The sequence below is a fragment of the Phoxinus phoxinus genome, assembly GCF_949152265.1.
Source record: "Phoxinus phoxinus genome assembly, chromosome: 13".
Classification (NCBI taxonomy): Eukaryota; Metazoa; Chordata; class Actinopteri; order Cypriniformes; family Leuciscidae; genus Phoxinus; species Phoxinus phoxinus.
In genome coordinates this window covers 30,329,019-30,354,301 of record NC_136888.1, presented here as the reverse complement: position 1 = coordinate 30,354,301, position 25,283 = coordinate 30,329,019, and the positions used below count along the sequence as shown (strand labels likewise).

The 25,283-nt window shown below is 37.3% G+C and overlaps 2 protein-coding genes across 2 annotated transcripts in view; one reads left to right on the top strand and one right to left on the bottom strand.

Moving 5' to 3' along the window:
• Positions 1-642: 642 nt before the first annotated feature.
• Positions 643-5,782, bottom strand: zdhhc22 (zDHHC palmitoyltransferase 22). The gene is made up of 3 exons (XM_079632935.1): positions 5,611-5,782; positions 4,171-4,728; positions 643-2,386 (listed from the first exon to the last, which is right to left on the bottom strand). Exons 2-3 carry the CDS (start codon positions 4,724-4,726, stop codon positions 2,100-2,102), a joined length of 843 nt encoding a protein of 280 aa, XP_079489061.1. The 5' UTR covers positions 4,727-4,728; positions 5,611-5,782; the 3' UTR covers positions 643-2,099.
• Positions 5,783-6,541: 759 nt separating this feature from the next.
• The window catches only part of tmem63c (transmembrane protein 63C), a 48,637-nt gene continuing 29,895 nt past the window's right edge, over positions 6,542-25,283 (top strand). Inside the window, exons 1-3 of the mRNA XM_079632455.1 lie at positions 6,542-6,674; positions 22,301-22,568; positions 24,754-24,833. Of these exons, the coding sequence (XP_079488581.1) occupies positions 22,335-22,568; positions 24,754-24,833 (314 nt within the window). The 5' untranslated portion in view covers positions 6,542-6,674; positions 22,301-22,334. The remainder of the gene's footprint in view (positions 6,675-22,300; positions 22,569-24,753; positions 24,834-25,283) is intronic.

Here is a 25,283-nt window from a genome sequence, read left to right as displayed (position 1 = left end):
CTAAGCCAAACATAGACAACTAATCTAGATAGACGTGAAGGGTTTGGATGTTTGGATAAGATATGATTCTCAGTTCAACTACAACCAAAGGATGTGGAGGACCATGTTTCAAAACATCAAACAGGATTGAGAGAGAAGCACTCACAAGCGGGCACTTATAATCATTTAAACACTGGCATGAAACTTAATAGTGCATTGCTGTTTTATAAGAGGGGTTCAGTTACAGAACAGTGTGACCCTACATTATTACTAATTACTTTGACCGTGTTGGATAAGGGAACACAGCAAAAAATACACACACAACTATTGCTGGCTGTAAATACCACAAAATGTTTTTGCAAATCTGTTGTCTATAAGGGAGATGAAAATAATATTTTAATATAGCACCAAACTCAAAATGATTTGTAATAAAATCAACTTTTTTTAACAATCCATGATCTTATCACTATTCTTTTTCATGTTGGTTTTTAAGACTATATTGCAAGTCACTGAGCTGTACAACTTATTTCCATATTTAAAAAAAAAATTGCCTTACAAGGTGGTATAAAAAAAAAAGAAAAAGAAAAGAATGACAGATCATTTAGGCCAAAGAATTGGTGGGTGATACAACCAATATCTTTTTATCATTTTATTTTTGTTATTAAAAATAACAACAAAGACGAAAATGACAAATAATAGGACAAATTCAATATAAGATACAAATAAATAGTGCATTAATAGTTTCAGCAACAGTAGGTGCATTTACTGTAACAGTAGCATTCAAATAATGTAATAAACAAATGTAAAAAATAAAACACTACACTTCACTGTGAATTAAATATACACTGAATCTTAAAGTGAGGGATTTTCTCTTTGTATTTTGTTTTTTAGTTAACATTAATGACAGACGGCAGTAGGTTTATTAGGCTGCTGTCACTTAAAGGAACACGCCGACTTTTTGGGACTTTAGCTTATTCACTGTATCCCCCAGAGTTAGATAAGTCCACACACACCCTTTTCATCTCCGTAACTGTCTGACGCACCCACCGCCAGCCTAGCTTAGCACAAAGACTGGAGGTAAATGGCTCCAGCTAGCATCACTCTGCCCAAGTAGCAGTGCTTCGTATGTATACGGTTAGAAGATGGCTGTGTCTCATGTGACCTTGTTATTTGTACACGCTGTGACTATACAAATCACAACATGTAAATAGGAAAATGTTGGCGTTATTTTGTCACTTATTGGGAGCAGTATGCTAGCTGGAGCTGGAGCTGAAGCATAAAAGTCCCAAAAAGTCAGCGTGTTCCTTTAAAGACCTAATGCACAGATCCAAAATACTGAAACACATGCATATCATAATATACAGACACGCATCCGAACAGTTTACATTCACTTAAGATATAAACGACTGTGTTAATGTAAACCTTGTGTGTATTTGTACTTACACGCTCAGAAAAGCTTATGTCAGAGCAACATGAAAATAAAAAAGTTTAACTGGCAGGACTTTAAAATGCATGCAAATAATAAACTTTCTCTTTTGAGTTGAATGCATCCTTGCTGAATAAAGGTATTGTAACTTTTGAAGGGTGGTGCACCTGGTATGTTTATTTTTAGTCTTTAGTTTTTATATTTTCATATATTTAATACATTTTTGTGGACGAACATTTCCCACAATGCATTACCTGTGTTGAAATTCTTTAGAATTTCAAATTAATAGCAATTCAACTTCATGTAGCACGTGGCCACTTCAATTCAAATTCGAACTAAACTAAAAGTCACCTACAATTTAGCAGGCCACTTGTGTAACAGTGTGCTGATTACCTAGTGTGCGTTGTTTTGTAAATCCATCCTTTAATCCTGGCCTCCTTCTCTGAAGTTACCGCTGCTGTTCACTGCTGCCCTGAACTAGGGCTCAAATTAAGTTTCAGGACAGCGCTGATGGACATAGATATGGGGGTTACCACATCTTTGTGACATAATGTTCTCCTAATTTGCACGGTGATGACAGAAATCCACTAAAAAGGTAGATAAGTAGCACAGGCTTCTACAAGTCATATGAACTGAAGCCCTTATCACACACAATATCTGGTCCACACAGGTGATAAACAAACTGATAGGGTTTTCAGTCATGTTTGTGATCATGGTAGATCTGCCAATTCCCAGGTACGCTCTCAACAGTCTGAACTGGCAGGAAAAGGCCCAGAGCCCATTGGGAACCAAAAACATCGGTCAGGTTGGCACGCCAGGTCCCCCGACTCTCTGACAAATATCCCTTTTGCAGCTCACACCAGGTCTGCCCTCGGGCTACTAGTAGAAGCTGTTGACAGCAGAAGCCGGCGCTCACTAGTCCGATACCCAGCCAGATGTACAGCATTACAACCAGAAAGAACTGGAGACCTGAAATCAAACCTGGAAGAAAAAAAAAAATTGGTCTTATCTTTGACAAAAATCGAGAAAGCCTCAAGCAAGGCTGAATTATGCCAGGTTCAGACTACACACTTTTTTTGTCTGTGTCACGAACGATAGTCACTTTCGTCATATTATGTGATTGTGAGTCCTAAAGTCTTGTCGTGGTGTGGACAAGAAACATGTCAGACTACATTGATTCCGACCAATCATCGCTTGGCATCTTTTAAAGGAGAACTCCGGTCACTTTTAACATTGAGCAATTTTTTTTGTACATTTGGAGTGCTGTCAATACAGAAAACAACGACAAAAATCGGTGTTGCCTACACCGTGTTATCCTCTTTTTAAAATTTGCACCCTGTTGACTTCAATGGGGCAAGTTTTAAACTTAACCAGTTCTTAGTCTTAACATCCTTGATATGTCATACAAGTGCCCAGGCATGTTAGATGATTCCTTCAGAGTGAACACGAGTGAATCTGACTGCAGTAGATGTGAAAGATATGAATAAAAATGCTTTTTTGCACGATTGTCGCGTGAACTCGACAATCGACTACTTTGGACTTCGACCGAAAACAGGATGTAAATACAGGTATTTGCGCTGGCTGAAATAACATGATTTTTATTCATATCTTTCCCATCTACTGCAGTCAGATTCACTCGTGTTCACTCTGAAGGAATCACTCAACATGGCTGGGCACTTGTAGTGACACATTAAGGATGTTAAGAGGCTAAAAGCAGGTTTATAACGTGCCCCATTGAAGTCAACAGGGTGCAAATTTTATAAAGAGGATAACAAGGTGTAGGCAACACCGATTTTTGTCGTTGTTTTCTGTATTGACAGCACTCCAAATTTACAAAAAAATGAGCTCAATGATAAAATTGACCGGAGTTCTCCTTTAATAACAACGTGCGTGATGTCATTGAGAAGGCAGAACTAGCGACTGACTTCCGGAAACAAGAGCGTAAACAAACTACAAAAGCGGTGTGTTAGCTTAATGCTAATTACAGTGTTCACCGGCTTGCGAAGTGCCACCTAGCAGCACCAATACCATCCTCTCTCTCTCTCTTGACAGCAATCGCAAGAAAATGGATAGGTAGGCTACATAATCCAATTCACAAATATTACACCATTTAAACATTATTCAAATACATAGTCTACTGAGTTACTAAAACAATCTTTGTCAAATAATACACTTGTTTGTTCACAGTTTGAACGTTCTTGTTTCCATTTGTTTAATTTCAAGATCTGAGGTGAATTATCCATTGTTGCTTTTACAGCCACAAAGCTGGAGCACTAAATGATATTCAAAGTCACATTACATGCTTTTAACATTAAATAAAGCACATAAACAGTATCTGAGATTATCATTCCCACATTTTGTGTTTGTTGTTCCAGCGCGACATCGCAGAAAAATAGAAACAGTTTCTAAAATACAATCATGGCGTGGCGCGGCATCACGACGCGTGTAGTTAGGACACGGTGTTAGAGGCCGGCTAGGAACGGTTTCATTTGGTGCCGTGACCCGTTTAGAGGGTGAGTGTAACGAATATAGGCAAACCACACTCCCCTGGTCTCAAGAGACTACAGTTTTTAGCGTCCTTGTTAGCGCCCGCCTCCCATGCGGAGACTCCGGTTCAAATCCTGCTCGAAATGGGTCGAGTAGGACGGTACACATCCTAAAAACACATTGTCGTTTACGAATCACCACGATACCCTACATCAAACAGATTGTGCTAGTCTTCACTGTGAATTAAATATCGTGTAGTCTGAACCCATTGAACTTACCAAGGAAGAAGTAACCCGTCGAGAGTGGCAGAAGAGAGAGGAATGTCAGTGGGTTCTCAAAGGAAATGGAGTACTCCATCGTAAGATACGCCACCCCAATTACCAATGAATAGAGACAACAGCAGGACGTATAGATGCTGAACATAATAAAGTAGCGCATATTCCTATTCCCAATACAGTTTCCTGTGAAAAAGCAGTGGTGGTCCCGTTTTAGAATCACTTTCTTACACACTTTACAGAAGTGCCGTCCATTCAGGAGGTAGTGTGCGTCAATTCTGTCTGGGCAGTCGGGTGAACAGACTGGAATAACTGTTTCGTTGGCACTCTCAGATGGGTACCATATAGTCATTGTGTAATTACCCAGCGCGTTCCCCATGAAGAATAGAAAGACGGCAGTGTGGGTCAGCATGGTGGGATTTAACATCACATCTTGCCTTTGGAATACAGTGGGCGTGAAGAGGAGGAAGAAGAGGGCGAACGTGACCACGGTTGCCGTGTAGAAGTATGCAGGTGCAATCGTGTTGAGTAGTCTGAGTTTCACCATCCTGAACAACATGCCTGTTAAATTAATAAAACAAAATAGTCAACTGAAGATGATAAAATCATATATTTCATCTAGGATTTGGTATCAGTAGCTCATCCCTATAATTATGAAAGAAACTGTAACTTTGGAACAGGAACAGTTTAAAATATATATATTATATGGATATTACATAATTAGATACTTTTGACTGGCTCTTAATAAACAAAGATACTGTGAAAGCAATTATCAAGTCCAAACGAACTGAACTGAAATACAATTGTCTTGTCTTCATGTGTGGCCAAAAAAACCCGGAAATAAAATAATAATTAATAGCCTAATAAATAAATAATTAAAATAAATAATCGGAAATATATATTTTTATATATTTTATAAGGTGACGCGTGTAAATCCCCGGTCTTCCATTGGTCGGAAAAACAGATGCCATTGGCTGAGCCCATGTTGCTAAGCCTGACGTGTAATAAGCGATGTTGACAGCCAGTGTTTACACTTTTTTTTATTAAGCAATAAATAGCCTAAATCTACAGACTGCTTAAAAGTGAGCTAAAGTATTATATGGACAACATGCACACATCAGCTTTTCAAAGAACGGACACATAACCCTATCGCTTCGATATCAACCGAATTAAACTCACCACTATTACACAGCACATCATTTACATCCTATAGTGTAAATAGGCTTTAGGCATATATCATGTTTTTATTAGAAAGCTAAATGCGTGAGAGAAGGATGTGATGAACAGAAATGTTTCTTAGCGATATAATACTAAATTCTAATACAAACTAACGTTTTATAGACAGGGTTTGTAATGAATAGATGAAGGAACTATGAGGCCCGACGCATATGTCTTTGAAACAGACGCTTATTGTTGAGGAGGATGAGGATATTGCTCGGTTACCTGACGCCGGTTAGACCAGAGGAGGAGCCGATGGATCAGCAGCACTGGAGCTCGAGCTCATCCCTCACCCTCGTGCTAGATAAACCAGTGTAATTCATTCAGAAATACTAAATCAGCAGTTATCATTCTGTAATACTGAGCACGCATCTCTTCGCAATGTCTCTCTCAGTGGTTTAGCACCGCCGCCTGTTGGTGTGGTCACAACATCATCATCATCCAGCTAGATATAATCAGACAAACCTATATAACTACACTTGTGTTATGTATGTTTATGTTTATTTGTTATTTTATATTGCTTTGTGATTTTATATACCGCCGAATCGCACTGTTTCCCCCACAATGTGCACGTCGACTCATTATTATGGATGGACGACAAGCACGTACAATTTTCTCCAGCAGATGGCAGTGCAAACCAACACTTCATTTTTTTTAGCAGATACGTTTATTTAAAGAGATAGTTCACCCCCCCCCCCCCCCCCCAAAAAAAATTCTGTCATAATTTACTCACCCTCAAGTTGTTCCAAACGTGTATAAATGTCTTTGTTCCCCTAAACACAAAGGAAGATGTTTTGAAGAATGTTGTAACCAAACAGTTTTGGGGTACCATTGATTCAATAGTAGGCTATTGTTTCTACTATCAATGGGTGTCGTCAACTGTCTGGTTTACCCACATTCTTCAAAATATCTTCTTTTGTGTTCAGCAGAAGAAAGAAACTCACACAGGTTTGGAACAACATGAGAGTGAATAAATAATGACAGAATTTTCATTTTTGGGTGAACTATCCCTTTAATACTCTCTCCATTGATTTATTAAAACAAAATCATGCCTTAAGACAAAGTTAGCATTCTATGATGTGAGACCCATGCTAACAAGCTCACATTTGTGATCCCCAGAAAAACAAGTCAAAACTTTGTAGTTCGCACGACCCCTCAGTTTTCGTGTTTGTTGACGGAGTGTCCCTTCACAGACGGTCCCTAAGAAGGGCGCTCCCCGTGTGTGCTGGTGCTGATGCAGACAGACTGAAGCATCTAACCGGACATAAACCACAGGAGGTGTTTCAAAGGTAAGCCGCACTATTGTTATATTCACATCGCTTCCGATGAACTGTTCTCAGTTATATCGTGCATGAAATGATTCAACAAACGAGTCCATGATTAATTCTGAACTTAAACGTGTTTTAAAAGTGGGCGTTTTTAACAGTTGTAGCAATTGTATGTAAAACGCTATTGCAGCAGAGACTAAACATAGAGGAGGGGGTGATAGGCTACATAAATAATTGAACCGTTCGAGGTTAAATGGGCATTGTGATGGCACTAGACCAGTTTTCTGTGGCTTGTTTGTTTACCGTCTCGTGTAAAACATCACCAGGAGCCCCGCTGTTTTATTGTGCCATGGGAGTGCGCACGTTGTGCATTTATTGTGGGATCCTGTAGTATTATCTTCTTAAAGTTGTGTTTGCTCCGCTGCTGCTGATAATGGCTGTATGAGTGCGCACATGCTGACAGCAGGGAGTTTAATGTCTGGATAATGTATTGAATGGGGAACAAGTCAAAGCTGCGCGTTACAAATCAGAGGATGGGGGCGGATAGATTTCTCCACGCTGTTGCCAAGAAGCCGTGATGATGCATAATAACTTTCACAATTAGAAAGGTAGTCTCTAATCTTCCCTTTGAGAATCAAAAAGTATTACTTTAACTGTTAGAGGGTGAATATCGAACCTGCCATGAACGTGCAGGTCATGTCAACAAACACACAATATGAAACAAGGAACAACAATAGACTTTTTTTTTTTTAAGATAAAAATATATATATATATATATATATATATATATATATATATATATATATATATATATATATATATATACAGTATATTAACATATATAAAATATATATTAATAAGTATTAATCACCCTGAATCTACCCCTATATACTATATACTTTGTGTATACTAATATATATATATATATATATATATATATATATACGTATGTATGTATGTTTGTATGTATGTGTGTACATTGTGTGTGTGTGTATACAGTATATATATATCTCTTTTTTTTGGTGATGTTGTTGTTGCTTATATTAAATTAAATGAAGCTTATTTTTGTTACATGACAATTAAGCACTAATTCAATATTGCAAAAGAATTAAAAAAAGAATTAATTATATAAATGATTTGATATAACATTGTTATTAAATATAATAATTATTTAAATATTTAATTAAATATGTTTTTGGTAGACAGTTATTAGATTTAGACATCAGTATTTGTTGTGGACCTCATTTAATTTATGCCATTTTCAATTTTAGAAAAAGTCATTCAGTGAGACTCTAATAAGAATAATCATAAAAATGTGATTAAATCAATTAATAAAAAATAAAAAAAACTCAAAATGTCCAAATGCATTAAACCATCCAAATGAGAATTATGTGAGACTTGTTATGAAAACGATGTTACAACGCACACATTTTGAATTTATTTTTAGCAAAGAATTCATGAATAGTCCTTTTTTACATACATGTTGTAACATTGTCAATGGGGTTTTCAGTACCCAGCATGCTTTGCATGAGCCTGGAGGGGAATAATAAAAGTAGAAAGTTGTTATTTTGACCGCTTATGTGTTACTGGGATCTTAAAAAGGAGTGTGTTAGGGCAGAATTTTAGGGTGTGCTGCTGTTGTGAAGAGGGAAGTGTGTGTGCTCTGTTCAGAGTGGGCTAATGTATGCTAATGCTAACACTGGTATATATTTGCTTTTCTTAGTAATCTTCAATGCTGAAACTGGTCTCTGCTGTTCTAGTGTAACCATGCTGTTTACCAGCAAAACTAAGATGATAAAGCTATTGAAGTGTTCCTTTAGCTATAATGAACCCGCAGGCTCTTGCTGGTTAAGCCAGTCAACTAATGTGGTTTTATTCCATGTCCTAACAACACAGCGATAAGATCAGTCTTCTACTCGCTGTAAATCAGATCTTTTATCAGATAATTTTCTGTACCACAACAACAACAAGGGCATCTATCTCATCCCAGATAAAAAAAAATAAAAAAAAAGGCAGGTAGGGAAAAAAGCACTAACAAACCTGCAAACCAGCTGTCAAAACACAGCATACGTTGCATTGGGAAACAACTATGCTGGCATTTACAGTATTACCTTTAAAAAGGCAAACATCACAATTTATATCAAGCTGAAATAAGATTCTAATCCTCGGTGGCATTTGAAAGACTCGTCACACTTTCAGAAAGAAGTAAAAAAAAAAAAAGGTTCTCCCTCAGTGATAAATGCCTGACATTTGCTGTCTTCACCAATGGCCAGTGTCCATCTATCAAGGATAAGACACAGTTATGGCACCACTCAGATTTTCCATCTAAATGGAGCATCTTTGAATCATATTCAGCAATGCATGATTACCAAACTGACTGTATAAAGCAATTAATAGTAGTCGAAATGTCACTGCACTTATGACAGACTGTTGGTTGAAGCCCATAATTGGATCATGAATAAATCATTATTTGAAACACCTGCTCTTGGCTGATGTCTCGATCAGCTCTTACTACTCATTAAAGGAGAAATATTAGTGGCACCTTGCTTGAATTGGGGTTTGCTCTGCCGGTTGCACCGGATGGGTGAAAACTTCTGGTTCTTATATACAGTGGCGTGCAAAATCTCCTCTCTGTGTTTGGTCTTCATGTTCCAAATAATTTTAATGTTTGCATGGTTTCTGGATTAAAACATATGAATCAGCATTACCTTGCTTTATCAACAGGCACATACTATACTATTTTTTTATGTTTATATTTATATTTTTTTAAACCAAGTACATTAAAGTCTCAATTTAATGCTTTTTAACATTATTTGCATTGCTTCAATATAATGTAACAACTACAATAATACAGTAAAGAGCATTTAATATAACATTTCATGTAGCTTTTATTATTCGTAAGGTATCATGAAGATCGCAGGCACAGATGCGTCTTTAATTAACTAAGTGCTTGGTAAAGCATCTCACTCATTGACCATCATTTCAAGTTCATTTCGATTCAGATATGACTGAAATGTTGTCCAAGCAAGTGTATGATGAAAAACTGTAAAATAATTTTATAATTGCACTCTCCTTCATGTCTTTCCAAACCCAAAAGATACTTTAGAAAGAATTCAGTAGCGCTGTGACTCAATTGAACACTAAATGAAGCACTAATGTGTGTGGCCAAAAAAAAGTACATGCAACTTGCTGATAATTTTTAAGTGCAAAAACAACCCAATATTTAAGAAATTTTAACAATAGCGTGCAGACGCCATTGCTCCTGTGTGTCATCCAGTCCAGTAGGGGGAGGAAATGCACCAATCTTTTCTTCTTCTGCCATTTTAATGCAGAATATGAATTTCTGCCACATCAATACATTTACATTTATGCATTTGGCAGACGCTTTTATCCAAAGCGACTTACAGTGCATTTATTGCAGGGACAATCCCCCTGGAGCAACATAGAGTAAAGTGTCTTGCTCAAGGACACACTGGTGGTGGCTGCTGGGATCGAACCAGCAATCTTTGATATACCAGTACAGTGGTTTAATCCACTAGACCACCATCTCCATCTCCAATAAAACATACATAAAATGTAAAGAGTGATATATAAACATAATATATGTACATTGTTAGTCAAATTAGTCGAATTAAACTTGAGTGCACTAGTATAGTGTGAAATGGACAATTTGATCTCAATTTGATTTAAGCAACATTTCTATTGCTTTAGATTATAATTATCAGCTTTTGAAGAAGACAGTTAGAGCAAAAAAGTAATTTTTTTGCTCTAAAGTATTTTTTAAAAGTAATTTTAACAGTAATGTAGGGCACTTCATAGCCCCCTCAATATTTGCTTACCGTAGTTATCACCAAAGCTCTCTCTGTTTTGCTGTAGATCATTAACCGTAATCGTTACACTGCCTACAAAGTCATTGCCTGATAAGGCAACGAGCCAACAAGTCAGATGCCTATGTTTCTGGATGCAGCCATGCATTTCTGCCACCTCCATAAAACATTCATAAATGTATATATATATATTTTACATAATAAGTTTATGTTGTTAGTCAAGTTAGCAGAGCTAGAGTAGAGTGCACAATTCGATTGCAATCTCGGATTGGTTTCAGTGACATCTTATGATGTTTATCAGCTTTAGAATAAGAAAAAAATAAGCAAGCCATGATAGCAATCTATAAAACATCATGATTAAGCATCTTACTAATGGTCTTAACAGCAATGCACTATCGTCTCCAGTTCTGACCTTCATTCTTCATCAGTGACAAATATGAACCAAACGCATATTTACCTCATTGATACAATGTGAGGGAAGGGGCAGATGTGAGCAGACGTTCACAAATAAATACTTCAGTGAAAACAGCTGTTGGGAATTGTGCCAAACCCTTCATTTTAGCCAGCAGGTGTGACTACGTCATAAGGTGCTTTTGCAGAGGTTGTTGACATGTTGCTTAGTCATTTTCTCTCCAGTGGTTCAGTGATCAAAAGCCTGTAATGCATTCCTGAGAAAACACAACAAATAATCCTTAGTAAAATGTGTATCTGGCATCTCTACGCAGCACAGGCATGAATATTTGATGGTGCACTTGGCTGAGATTGAAAGTTGATACATCCCGCTGCAGTACACAAAGTGTACAGAGGCTGGAGTGTGAGCTATAGAAAGGTAATCTCATAGGTAGTGGTGGGATATGGTTAGATGGAGCGGTTCGTCTTCCATAGATTCCCTTGTGCAGCATGACGTTCATAGAAACATCCATCAGCTGGCATGTAGACATTTTGTGCCCCTATTTGTCAGTACTTTGCCATCATTGCAAGGTTTGTAGTGTAAGGACCTCATATGCGTTTGTTTCTAATATTATCTTTGGTGCAATATTGTCTCGTTCTAACACCCACACACACATACACAAAAAGACTGATACTGATTCATAATCAGTCTTTTGAACATTGACAAAACCAAAGAGATCAAGCCGTTCTCCCCATGTTAGTCTTGTTCGAGATGCAGTTGCCCTCAAATATACGTCACAATAGGAAAGAAAAGGCAAAAGCAACTTCAGTTTCATGCCAACTTTAACAAATAAATAAATAGACATTGATTTGAGTTAATGAAAATATTGATTTTTGGGGAAAATATGATGTGTAAAAAGATAGGCCTAACTATAGCGAAACTATCATCCACACCAATGCATGATAACTATTAGAAATGCGCACTACACTGATAGTATGTCGCCTGTCGCTGTAAATGCTTACGATCTTTAAAGTCAGGTGAATGTTCAATCACTGCATCCGAAATCAAATATTTCCCTACTATTTAGAATGTGAAGGCAAAAGAGTAGGATGTCCAAATACAAAGTATTTGAAAAACAGTAGGCGAAGAAATAAAAAGCCTGGATGACCTACTACTTCCCCCAAGAAGTACACATTTGATGGACACTTTACTATCTCATGAGGCCTCGGGAGAGGGTTTATGTATGGAAGTGAAGGCATTAATGTTTGGTGGCACCGAACGAATTGTAAAAAAATTTAATTGTTTTCAAACTTGTTCCCTTGACACTCCTCACATTTGTTATTGGTCGTTTAACTGTTAGCCACGCCCCCAAACACGTACCATTGGTTAAGCCAAGTAAAGTGTTGATAGTGTTTGGACCAACCTAAATATGGCTTACATGGAGTTATGCAAATTAGGCTGGGTTAGAAGAAAGTATTGCACCATCAAAAAATTACACACTTTATCTGTAATATTGGCTTTCGTGCATTCGTGCGTGTGTGTGTGTGTGTGTGTGTGTGTGTGTGTGTGTGTGTGTGTGTGTGTGTGTGTGTGTGTGTGTGTGTGTGTGTGTGTGTGTGTGTGTGTGTGAAAGAGAGTGAGTGAGATGCCAGATTGCTGCTTTGATGTCGCAATACAGCATTTATGACTCACATCCTTTCTGTCAAGAATAGATCTCAATCGAACATAAAGAACATACAATAATCATCACTGCACAGTTTATGGAAGAAGAAAGTCTATATAAAATGTGCATCATTCAAACTTTAACCAAAAAGATATATGCCCTTTTGTACGACCATGAGAAATCATAATTAGCATAGTTTGCTTAGGAAAATATTACTTTTACATAGACGAGATCCAAATGTATTGTTATTTTGCTGTTGCGTCATTCATTAAATATATATCATTTCAATATTGTTACAGAGGGACGAGGAGAGGCAAGGATCTTTTTGCAAGCAGTATTTATTCCACAACTAACCATGATAATCCAAAATAGGAAACATAAATCCAACCAGGAAGACGAAGATCATAATCCAATGGGGGAACTAGAAACGCAAGATTTTAAATATCTATGTAAAGACAACAACCGACAAATAAGGACTGAAACACAGAGGTATTTATACACAAGCAAACAAGAGGCTAATGAGGAACAGGTGTAGGTAATGAGTTGTCATGGAAACAAAAAAGGCATCAATGTAAACAAAAGGTGTATTCGGCTTGATGCGGCGCTGTGCAGACCGAGCAGTGTATGACATCAAAGTACCATGAGAGTGATTCGAAAGCATACGGAGACTTCTGTACTTTAAATGTCATACACCGATCAGTCTGTGCAACCGAATACACCTAAAGGCTAATAGGAATAAAACCACAGGAAATGAAAACCAGACACAACCAGAAAAAAATATTTTTTCTAAAAATCATTGTTGGTATTCACGTGAAGAAAAAAATTAATTGGTGCCCCCCAGTACTTATAATTGAGTGTATAGAAAAAGGAGTCTAGTATTTTTATTCATTTTTAATTCAACAGTATAAAGTGGACCACATAAGTCAGAGATCTTCAATCCTGCTCCTGAAGGGCCACTGTCCTGCAAAGTTTAGCTCCAACCTAGTCGAGTACACCTAAAGGCTAACAGGAATAAAACCACTGGAAATGAAAAACGCAGCAAGAAAAAAGAATAACAAAATAAAAGTCCTAGAATGCTAGAATCCTAGAACGTTAAATATTTGTATTTTTCTTTCTGATAAAAATGTGACAAAAAATCCATATTTCTTATGCTAATATCAGTACACCTGCCTTTGTATTTTCAAGCGATCGTGAAGAGTTTGATGAGCTGATTCGGGTGTGTTTGATTATAGGGTTGGAACCAGATAATGTCTAATAAGGGGAGAACTGCCACTCTCGCTACACTTCCAGCTTCTGAACTGGTTGCAGTTCCACTCTGGTTCCATATGAGGGCGCTCACAGGACGAGTGCAGAATGAATGGAGGTCTATGGAGCCATACCCCTCAAAATCCACTTTTCTCAGGATATAATTTTTTGTCTAGTAATTTGAATGTTGTATTCGAAAGGAGATGCAGAGAAATTACACATTGCTGGGTGTTCGATTTTTTTAGAGTCACTTATTTGCTTTAAAAAGTATTTTAAAATGTCAATGACGTCATACACATCGTACGGCCAGAGATACTGCTTTACGGCAATCCTTCAGTCACTTTGGTGCTTTCGCGCTCTGCACTTTCTTTTCTCTCAAGGCATCGACAACACAGCGGACACAGGTAAATACACGTGCTAGAAGAGTTTTAGCTTGAAGACATTCTGGTGCCATCAAGCGGTATCTCTGGTCGTAATCAGTCCTTTACTGACCATTAGCAGAATGCTAGCGTGTTATGGGCAACAACAACTCAACCTGTAAGAAATCGAAAGGACATAAGTACTCGTTCATTCAACTTTCGACCTATAACCCATTTTGAACTTGCAAAACCTACTATCAAATCTGAGATTTCTCAATGGCAATCGGGTGAAAGAGACAAATTTAGCCGTCTAGCTCCATAGACTCCCATTCATTTTGCACTCGGGCGGTCGCCCCCCAGTGGAACTCTGGTGGAACTACAACCAAAATTCGGTACGATAGGACTTAATAGGGAGTAGCCAGGCTCTCCGTAGACGGGCTCTGGTTGGAACTGAAATCTACAGGACAGCTGCTCTCCAGGAGCTGGATTGAATACCTCTGACACATGTTAAGAAGATGAACCATATATTATATATATATGCTCACAGCAGCATGTTTATAAATGTATTGGCAGCAGATCTATTCAACCAAGACCAAATACATTAGCACCATATCCATTATCTTGTCAATCTCTCCGAGAGTTGTCATAACAGAAATATACTGAATAAATTTCCATCATATTGGACACCTCTAATCTGTGTGATTCAAGTGTCATCTGTGTTTGATGATGTAGCAGGGCAATCCAAATGAACAAATATAATCAAGTGAAGTGAACTTCTACAGACTCCCCCTGCTGAGTTAGTAGGGGAGCTGTGAAACTGCGTGGGGACCCTGTGAATTGTAACACGGCTTTAAACTTTGATGCTCAACAGCATTTGTGCTATGAACACACAGTGTGCACAAGAACACAGTACAAGCCACTGATAAGCACCCTAGCAACCACCCAGAACACCCTTAGCAACATGCTATAACACTCAGAACACCTTAGAGACCCTGAGAAAAACTATTTTTTCTCTCTGACACTCTTATTCCTCAATGCGTAACAGCCGCTTATATAAAATTGTTCTATTATAATTAGCATATTTAATTCCAGCAAGGCTTTGTCGTCTGACAGATCTTTACAGATTCATTACGCCACCAAATCTACCCCAGGACTATGGTCTTAAGATCTCCGGATTAGCGACTGAAAGATGATAATGTCAGTTGTGGGTGGCGGGATCTCTAGAGGAGCGCTTCTTTCATCTTGGCCGGATGCTCGTTGGATATTCTGTGGCTAATCCATTCGTTCAGTCACAGCGAATCAAGCCAAGGGATTCCTGTCTGAAGTTTGAGAGGGGAAAATGGGAAAAGTAATGCAATATTTCCTGCCTTGCAAGGATTTTCAGCACACTATAAAAAATATTACATGCTATGTACTTTTTTTGTTCTTTTTTTTTATGATGGTAACAATATTGCACATGATATGTTAAGCAATTTTTAAGGCTTGATTTTTTTTTTAATGCAATCTACCTGAATCAATCATGTAAAATCTCCTAAATTATTTAGTCTATGACACAATAAATTTAATACTTTTTGTGAAATATGCTTTTATATTGTAAAATTCATATTTGTCTGATTTTGAGTGAACGGAAATGACCTGTTTGTATTTGACTTTGAGTCGTGTTGTACAATTTAAAGACTGTATGCTGCTAGCATAGCAAGTGTAAAAACAAACATGTTACTGTACTGGCATTAGCAAAGCTATTGCTCATTGAACTCCACCTGTATACCGTAAATCTGCTACGGGTCATTTATGTACGCTATATTGTGCAGCAGCAGCATGTCTTACTTGCTCACAGCAGCGTTTTGTGTGTATATTGGCTGTAGCAAGTCCTGTACTTGCTCTATAACAGCAGCAGCAGCGTAGCAGATCTATTCCGCCAAGACAAAACATATCAACATTGTCATATCAATTATAATACCAAACACATTATAGAGATATTTGTAGTCCACTTTAGACATCCTACTAACTAAGTAACTTTGCAGCTACGTGTGAACTAGCCATCATTAGAGTATTAGTAGACTGTCTGCTTAATATCTGCTAAAACTTTATTTTGATGCTCCCCCAACATATATTCTACTGACTATAAGTAACTTGACAACTAGAAGTCAACATATTTTCCGAACCCGAACCCCTAACCCTAACCTAACAGTCTACTGAGAGTCTACTTCAGTCTACTAATACTCTAATGAGAGTTAGTTGACATGTAGTTGCAAAGTTACTTATAGTTAGTAGAATGTCTAAAGTGGACTATCAAATAAAGTGTAACCATAATGTTTTCCCACAGAATCAATGCAATGTGGTCCAAACAAGATGTAGGAGGGGAGGAGAGGGGACCCCTGCAGACCCTGATTATGTCAAGATCGATAAGTCTTTAAAAAAATCTGAGGTTATAAAATGTCATGTGGTGCGACCCTGAAAAACGTAATTATACTTATGAATTAATAATTCATGATATTAGTAAAGAAAGAAAGAAAGCTATGGATGTATGGATTTTTGAATGTGAAATATTAGCCTACATCCCTAATATATTGGGACATTATATCTCTTGAACTACATGCTATTTATTGATTAATTGATTGATTGATTGATTGATTTGATTTATTGTAGAAATTACTTTTGAAACTATTTGATTCTTAAACACAGGAAAGCTGTTATAGCAGGAAAGCTAGTATACCTCTCTATTTGGGAAGCAAAAATACTTCCAAAATGCATCAAGTGATTATGCAAAATTAATGTGACTCAGTGACTCATTTGTATTCACGAGGCCTGAGGATCTGAGAGCTGATTTGAAGGAATGTAACCTAGATTTTGCAGTAAAAGATGCAAGCACAACACAAACAACAAGCACTGTGAGGATAAAAGCATTGAAACATGACTCAGTGATCTCCCCGGCGTAGCGACCAGACTCTGATATTGTTTCATTAAAGGTAATTGTTAGTCGTTTCATGGGGGCATAACACTCTTTTATCTTTATCCTTATGATTTGACAAGTTTCATTAAGCGGGTCGATTAGAGTTCACAGTGTTATTCCTGTCTTGCCTTTTGCTGTCTCAAGTCTTTCTCCGTTTTTCATACATACTTCAAGATCATGTGCTTGCCCAAGCAAGTAATGGAACTTCAGCTGACAAATGGTTTTACTCTGTGGACATGCACTGAAGTTGATTCTTGTGGTTCAGAGTTCAGGACAATCTAATATTGAATTCCAGGCCCAAAGGTTTCATATATCAAAACTAAAAACAAGCAAACAATACAAGATAATCTAATATCTTCTAGTGGATCCTATATCATCATGGCACATAGTGTGCGTGGTTTTCTGTAATATCCTTTGGAGGAAACTCTCTCTGCAAAATCTTCTGAGAAAAGATCAAGTGGACAAAAACTTTTGCAACTTTGCTGAAAGTTAAAAATAGCATTAAACAAAGCATTTTAACTTTTTAAAGGGGTGGTATAATGCCCGTTTCACAACATGTCAAATAAATCTCTGATGTCCCCAGAGTGTATGTGAAGTTTTAGCTCAAAATACCCCACAGATATTTTTATATAGCATGTTAAAATGGTCACTTTTTAAGGGGGAGGGAAAACGCACTGTTTGTGTGTGTGTTCCTTTAAATGCAAATGAGCTGCTGCTCTCAGCATGGGGGGCGGAGCTACAAGAGCTCCCTCACACAGACATGCACTGAAAAACTTTTAGCCTTTTATGTTCAAACCGAAGTCAGACAATGATGGAGAGACTCAAGAGGTGACAACATGTAGAAGCAGCAGGGCATTTCTGAATGGTTAGTTGATGAATTTATGTAGCTTATCTGTAGTTATATTCTAGTCAGTGATTAGCATATTCTGTCTTGATAATCTCTAAATCGTGATACGGGGGCGGGGTTTATGTAAATAAATTGGTGATGTCACTAACCCGGGACGAATCTCTTTAAAAGCAAATATCTCCCTTTGCTTTGAACTTTGAGCATTGTAACTTTGCAGATGTTGTTTATGCTCAAACAGCAACATTACACACTAACTAAAGTTAGAAAATTTGAAATCATAATCAACCACCCCTTTAATGTGAAATGTTCCGCCAATTATAGAATAAGCCATATAAATGCTTTCTTAGCGGATCTTTTAGCAGCTTAAACTTTATTTTTTACAAAACAAAAGCGAGCAATCTAACATGAGAAACAACGCAACAGAACTAAGGGGCCGTTTACACGACACCATTTTTAGCTAAAAATGTAAAACTTTCTTATGTGTTTTGCCAGTTTATTTACACGACAACTGTGTTTTGTGGGCCTGAAAAGCCAAACCTTTTAAAACGGGTTTTAAAGTGCAAGTTTATGAAAGCAATACCATTATTGTCTCTGTGTAAACTATAAAAACACAAGTTTATGAAAACGGTGACATCATGCGCGATACGTGTTCAGTCTATTGGTTTTCTTTACAAAGTGACACACCAACTACTGGCCTGCCATGAATAATACAGCGTTTTTAGTTGTTTTCGCAGATCTGTGTGAACGGTGATCAGTTTGACAATGTTGACGTCTAAAACGCAAAGGAAAAACTTTCACTTTTTGTCATGTTAACGTACCGTAAAAGTCAATGAAAATTAAACTGTAACAATATGTGACATTTTTCCCTGGTGAAACTGGACAAACTGTATGCCACCACACACTGATTAAGTGCCACTTATTTAGTATGTTCTGCCATGTAGATTGTTTTAATATTTTAAAACAATCGTTTTAATAATTTAAAAACAATCAGATTTGTGTGCAGATATTGTGATATTCTCAGCACAGTCACCAAGGACATAATTTTTGTTACATATTGTAAATCTTCCTTAAAGATACATTTGGTAAATGTATAGATGTTATGCAAAACTCCAACCTGTCTGGATATAAAATATACCCTGAACGGATATGACGGGCAGCACTTTAGTTATTAAAAATGAAGAAAAAAACAGTACCTTAGTTGACTGGACACATTGCTTGTTAGTTGTTAGCTCATACACACACACACACACACAGTCTCCTCTGACCCATAGTTAAAGAACACAGTTGATAGACCGTAAACATGATCAAACCAGCTTTTTCTGAAGTATTTCTATTTTACAAATAAATTTCAAGCAAACTGAGGTTGCACAAAATATCTGTGTGAGATTAATATATGCTTTCCCTTAATTGGGAATATATTTCTGAAGACATTTGTTAGAAGAAAAAAAAAAGATCCTCAATGGTTGTGCCCCATTTTGCTATTTTGAAACTTCAGCACATGTAGAGTAACTCGGTGTGCAGCTGTAAAGGGTCTGTTTACTGGACACTTGGCAGAATGTTCTTCTCATGTTGGATTTATACCCAGTGATTCTCTGCCACACGAGAGGTGTCTGTGCCATTTATTTCAGCGTGTCATCGGGAGCTCAGGTGGCTTTAGCTCTTAGCATCTCCAGCTGCTCACACTCACAACATTGGGACTGTAGATGCAAACGTGCTTCTTCTTTTACTCATTCTCAGTCTTTTCAAGTAAAACTACAAAACACCTAACAGAGTGAGATGACACTTCACTTTTTCAGGAATGAGTTTGTCTCCCATTAGATTGACTGTTTACATGATCTAATTGACACTTAAAAATGAACATTGTTCCTTGTATGCACTTGACATTTTTCACACAGTATGTTGTTGCTGCTTTGACATATACACATGCGTGTGTGTGTGTGTGTGTGTGTGTGTGTGTGTGTGTGTGTGTGTGTGTGTGTGTACCGTACACGCAATGTAGGGAGGGAACTGCTGACTCATCGTCATAATTTCTTAACCTGTGACTAATGGCTGTTAGTTTTTCTTTCCTAACCTATGGAGAGAGGATGAGAGTCAGACTGTACTACGCAACAGAGCCATTTATGCACCATCTGTCCGACTGGAAGAGCTCGTCTTTGTCAGCAACCGTGCAGCAACCTATTTATATTTATTTGAGCTGACAGTAGTAAATTAGTGAGTTATGGGGGATGCTGCATTATTTTCTGTCAACAGAATTTTTCTCATCAAAAGCGAGCTTTAACTCATACTGATAGCTTGCATATGACCCAATTTAGATACCAGTAGTTTTATACTGTAAAGATGGTTAGTTGTTCTTACCTGAGCACTGATATCTCAGTATTTTAAAAGCTATAACTCTACAGCCATTTTTTTATATTCACTTAGTAAATTTAAACATTTAGTATCATTGCAGTATTGTATAATATTATGTATTTATTCATTTATTTGACATGGACATTGCAATTAAACATAGTACAAAACAAGTCTGTAACTGATGCTATGCAAAAAGAGTTTACAGCTATTGCTAATTTTCAACTCCAGTCCATGGTTGGGCCTTTACACTACAACATTTACTATTTCATCTTTAAAACATATCTACAGACACACCATATAAATCACTTACATACACAAACCAGCTATCTACAAATGGGTACATTCCTGTTTCGGTTTAGTATACAACAGTATATAGTATACAATCATATTTCAGAGCCTTCAGGTCATTTTTCAGTGCAAATTGCCATTTGATTGACTTTACAAACAACAGGAAATGACAGCATCATAACTAACTTTAATCCATGTATATTTCAACAATGTAGAATGAAAAAACGACATAAATTATAGTTTGTTTGTTTGAAAGGTTTTAATTTTAGTTGATTAGATTTGCTAGAGTCAAATTGTCTGCATAACGTGAGGATGATGTAGCTTCAAAAAGTGATTTTATGGGGGTTAAGTGACTGATGTGAAGTGGCTTAGTCTATGTGTGAGTTGGGAGATGGTTATAGCCTACTATGGGAATCATCAGTTTAAGGCACAACGTTATCTGTAATATCAACAAACCAATGAGCATTGACCCGGTTTTGTGTGTTCCTGGTAATGCGCTTGAGGGCAATATTCATGAAGGTAATTGAAACACATCTGTTAAACTGAATGGAAATGGTGCTTAAATCTGCCCCAGTGTTTGTTCAAAGGTTTAGAGATGTTTGTTTAAATTTCCCCCGTAGCTAGTACCAGCTTTATGCAGAATGAACGCACAAGGCTTTAACTGCTCAGACCTGTAAAGATGATTAAATACGGTCCTCAACATCAGTGTCAGCATTAAACTAAACATTTTTAGAGGAAATCCAAATTACTGTCTTCTTCAGAAGATCAAGGCATATGGCTTTAAAATAAATATATATATATATATATATATATATATATAGTGGTCCCACTTTATATTAAGTGGCTTTAAGTACTATGTACTTACATAGACAAATAAGTACAATGTACTTATTGTGTTCATGTTGTACTGTAAAATACCTTTTCTGCTATTGAGGTGTGATACGGGTAAGGTTAGGGACAGGTGTGCTGGTATGGGTAAGTTTAAGGGTGGTTTAAGGTGTAAGGGACAGGTCAACAGTGGGTTGGATTAAGCGATGTAGTATATATATGCTTTATAAGTACTAATAAACAGCCAATATCTTAGGAATGTGCGTGCTAATAAGAAACTGTAGTTAACAGTGAGTATTGGAACATAAACTAAAATGTTACTAAAAGTCTTTTTACTGTCACATTTAATTTAATGCATCCTTGCTGAAAAAAGGTGTATTACACATATCTTGCCCATGGCCAGGGGAAGACTAAGACTTCTAGCTTTAAACACACTCCGTCTATGTCCGACTAATTTTGTATTTTTTCAATACGAATGAGTAGTTGACATCATCATTGGCCACTATAATACATGCATTGTTATACCATGGTCTGGGTGAATACTCGATTCTGATTGGCTGCAGGGTGTCCATTAAAAAGTGATGTAGGACACCTAGTAAAGGAGTTCTAAAACCATTATATTTCGATTGTAAAACTAATTAAAATATAAACTAATGTTTTAAAATGTGTTATTTGGCAAGTGAACATGGTATAAGCGGGTTAATGCCCTTCGAGGTGTCCATTGTCAGGTAGTAATGGACTTCGGCGGAGTCCGCTGCGCGTCGGACGGTTCACGCCTCGCCGTCGTCCATTAATTCCTGACAATGGACACCTCGTCGGGCATTAACACTTACTTATTATCTTTTGAAATATTCTCCATGTCTTTGATGTTGTTTGTTCCCTGTCGTCTCTCCTCAGTGATGCTTTGACGGTTTGAAGGGCTTCTTGAGCCATGGCGGTGCGCTCTGACCTGTTGCGTTCGTCTCAGCCGGTGTTTGAGTCCTGGCCTGCTGGTGGTGGCAGTCCTTTAGAGGAGCTGGACGTCAGGAGTTTCCTGGGCTCACTGATGGAGGAGAACAGCACAGCAGAGAGATGTTATCGCTCTCACTCTCGCAGCAGTGTCCTGCAGGGCCTGCCCTTTGGAGGAGTCCCCACTGTCCTCGCCATCAACGTCGTTGTGTGGCTGGTACAACATCCCTGCTAACATATTTCATTGTTTTGCTACAACTGCATGACATTTAGGGCCAGATGTACAGCTTGCGCCAGCGCTTTGGCATTAAAAACTACTTTCAGGATTTACTAAAGACACAGTGAAAAATTAGCACTGAAAAGACGTGGACAGGGTTATTTTTGTGGCTGAAATTATTGCATACGCATTTAGTTTTCCTTTCAGACGCAAAATTTATGCGAGGAAAGTATTTAAATGAATCATGCAAGGTGATTTACTAAGGTTTGCGCTAGTCAATTTACTGGTATTTGCACCATTATTTAACGGCCAAAGAAAGCATGTCTTAAACCAGACGCTAATATGCGCTGCTCTTGATAGATTGTGTTGGTCATTATGGAAATGATCTGACTACGCTTGTGTTCTTTAATTTGATTTAATCGTCAGTAAATCACGCACAGAACTTTCCACTCCCGTCTAGCGCTCTCACGCTCATTTGCCCGGTTTAGTAAATCTGGCCCTTAATGTCAAGTGCATCTTATGTACCTTCTTGTGATTCAATGACGTTATTGCCTCTAATTGTTTGAGAATGTAATCCTCAGAATTTGAACCCTAAAAAACTCCGGTGTCTGGGTGAAGAACATGTTGTTTTTACACTCCAAAATCAAAAGAAAAAATACTTTGCATAACATTTTAAATAAAATGAGTTTGCGCAGTAACTTGTGATTGTAAGTTTTGAATGCTTATATGTGACCCTGGACCACAAAACCAGTCGGTCGCATAAGTCATATTGTGGCAATAGCCAACAATACATTGTATGGGTCAAAAATATCGATGTTTTTTTATGCCAAAAATCATTAGGATATAATTAAGTAAAGATCATGTTCCATGAGGATATTTTGTAAATTTCCTACCGTAAATATATAAAACATAAATTTTTGTGAGTGAATGCAGCACAATCGTGAACATAAATGCACAACTTTAAAGGAGATTTTCTCAATGTTTAGATTTTTTTGCACCCTCAGATTCCAGATTTTCAAATAGTTGTATCTCGGTCAAATATTGTCCTATCCTAACAAACCATACATCAATGGAAAGCTTATTTATTCAGAAAAATTGACCCATGTGACTGGTTTTGTGGTCCAGGGTCACATATCTTCTAAATGCGAATGTTGTCATTGTTTTGAAGCACACTAGCTTATAGATAAAAGTAAGGCTAACATTCATACTAAAAGCCCCCAAAAAATACATTTTGATTTCATGGGGTCTTTAATGAAAACAAGATTTTTATTAAAGAAGTCTCTTATTCTCACTAAGGCTGCATTTATTTGATGTGCTGATTTGGTGCTTAAGAAACATTTCTTATTATTATCAATGTTGCAACAGTTAACACGGCTTAAAATTGCAGGGGAAAAGTATGAAGTGTTGAAATTTGAGGATTCTTTGATAAATATAAAGTTTAAAGAATCGCATTTAAATTGAAATATAATTTTTTTTGTATAAATGAAAAAGTCACTTTTGATCAATTCAATGCATCTTTGCTGAATAAAAGAAAAAAACTTACTGACCCCAAACTTTGAAACAGTAGTTTATAAACAGCACATTTGAGTTGAAATCAACATTGAATCGCTCCTGATTAAATTATAAACAGAGGGAGTGTTTTTTGCAGTTATTTTTGGTGATGCTAGTGAGGCAGAAATAACACTCTTCACCTTTAAGTTTAGAATAAGTTGCTAACCAGCACCCTAGGAAGCTAAATAGAGGCTAGTAGCTTCCCAGTAGTCAGCGTTTTCTGTTGTCTTTTCATTGACTGTTCTTCCCGGAGTCATTATGAACACAAGTGTGCATGCAGACCGCACAGCCTGTTAGTTTCCAAGACAACCACACACCTCGTCTCTCTCCGGCCAAAGAAATGGATAATTATTACTGCTGTTCAGGGGTCTAGTGAGTGCAAGGGTCCACTTACACAAATAGTTCTTATTCTGTTTTTATACCAATAGCTTTGGCACACATTTAAAGTGGCACAATGTCTTCTGGGTAAATTCTGGAATATATCACATCTTTTAAAATGCATGAGCATCAGATATTGTTCACTGTGCGTGTCATTTACTAGCAGTTATGCTATTTTTATTTAGGTCACTCATATATTGAACATGATATGAACAGTATGCTGGTATAACTGAGGTTTGGTTTATTTTTATTGTAGTTCCTGCTTCTAATCTTCTCCTGTTTGAGGAAGGCAGCATGGGACTACGGCCGCCTGGCTCTTCTTATGGAAAATGACAGGTATCATCTCATAACTGTTGACTGTTTGCAGAATGCATTAAAGATGTAAATAATTGAACAACTGTGTGTGGTGGTTGAGTGAACTGAATGCTTAGCAGGTTGGTGTGAGATCCTGGCGCCACCTGCTGGTTACTTAGGACATTATATTATTTGACATGATATTATTATTAATATACATTTTATTTATAGACACCTTGGCTTACATGACACTCAAGTACACCTTACAAACATAATAAAACAATCAACATTAACTAATAAATGATCCTCATTACAGCCTGGACAGCCTGGATACAAATATGATTACATAAAAGCCTGCCTAAAAAATGAGTCTTAAAATTAGATTTTAAAAACTTTCACTTTTTTCGCACATCCTTTCGTTCCATAATTAGGGACTAAAAGCTCGAGACCCCGTAGAAGTTGTGCGAGTTCGAGTGCAGAAGACGATCTTAA

What these genes read in the sequence shown, in the direction of transcription:
- zdhhc22 (XM_079632935.1), bottom strand. Translation starts at nt 4,726, where the DNA reads ATGTTGTTCAGGATGGTGAAACTCAGACTACTCAACACGATTGCACCT. An exon ending in GACGGGTTACTTCTTCCTTG is followed by an intron (nt 2,387 to 4,170) that starts GTAAGTTCAATG and finishes TTTTTCTTCCAG; the next exon opens with GTTTGATTTCAGGTCTCCAG.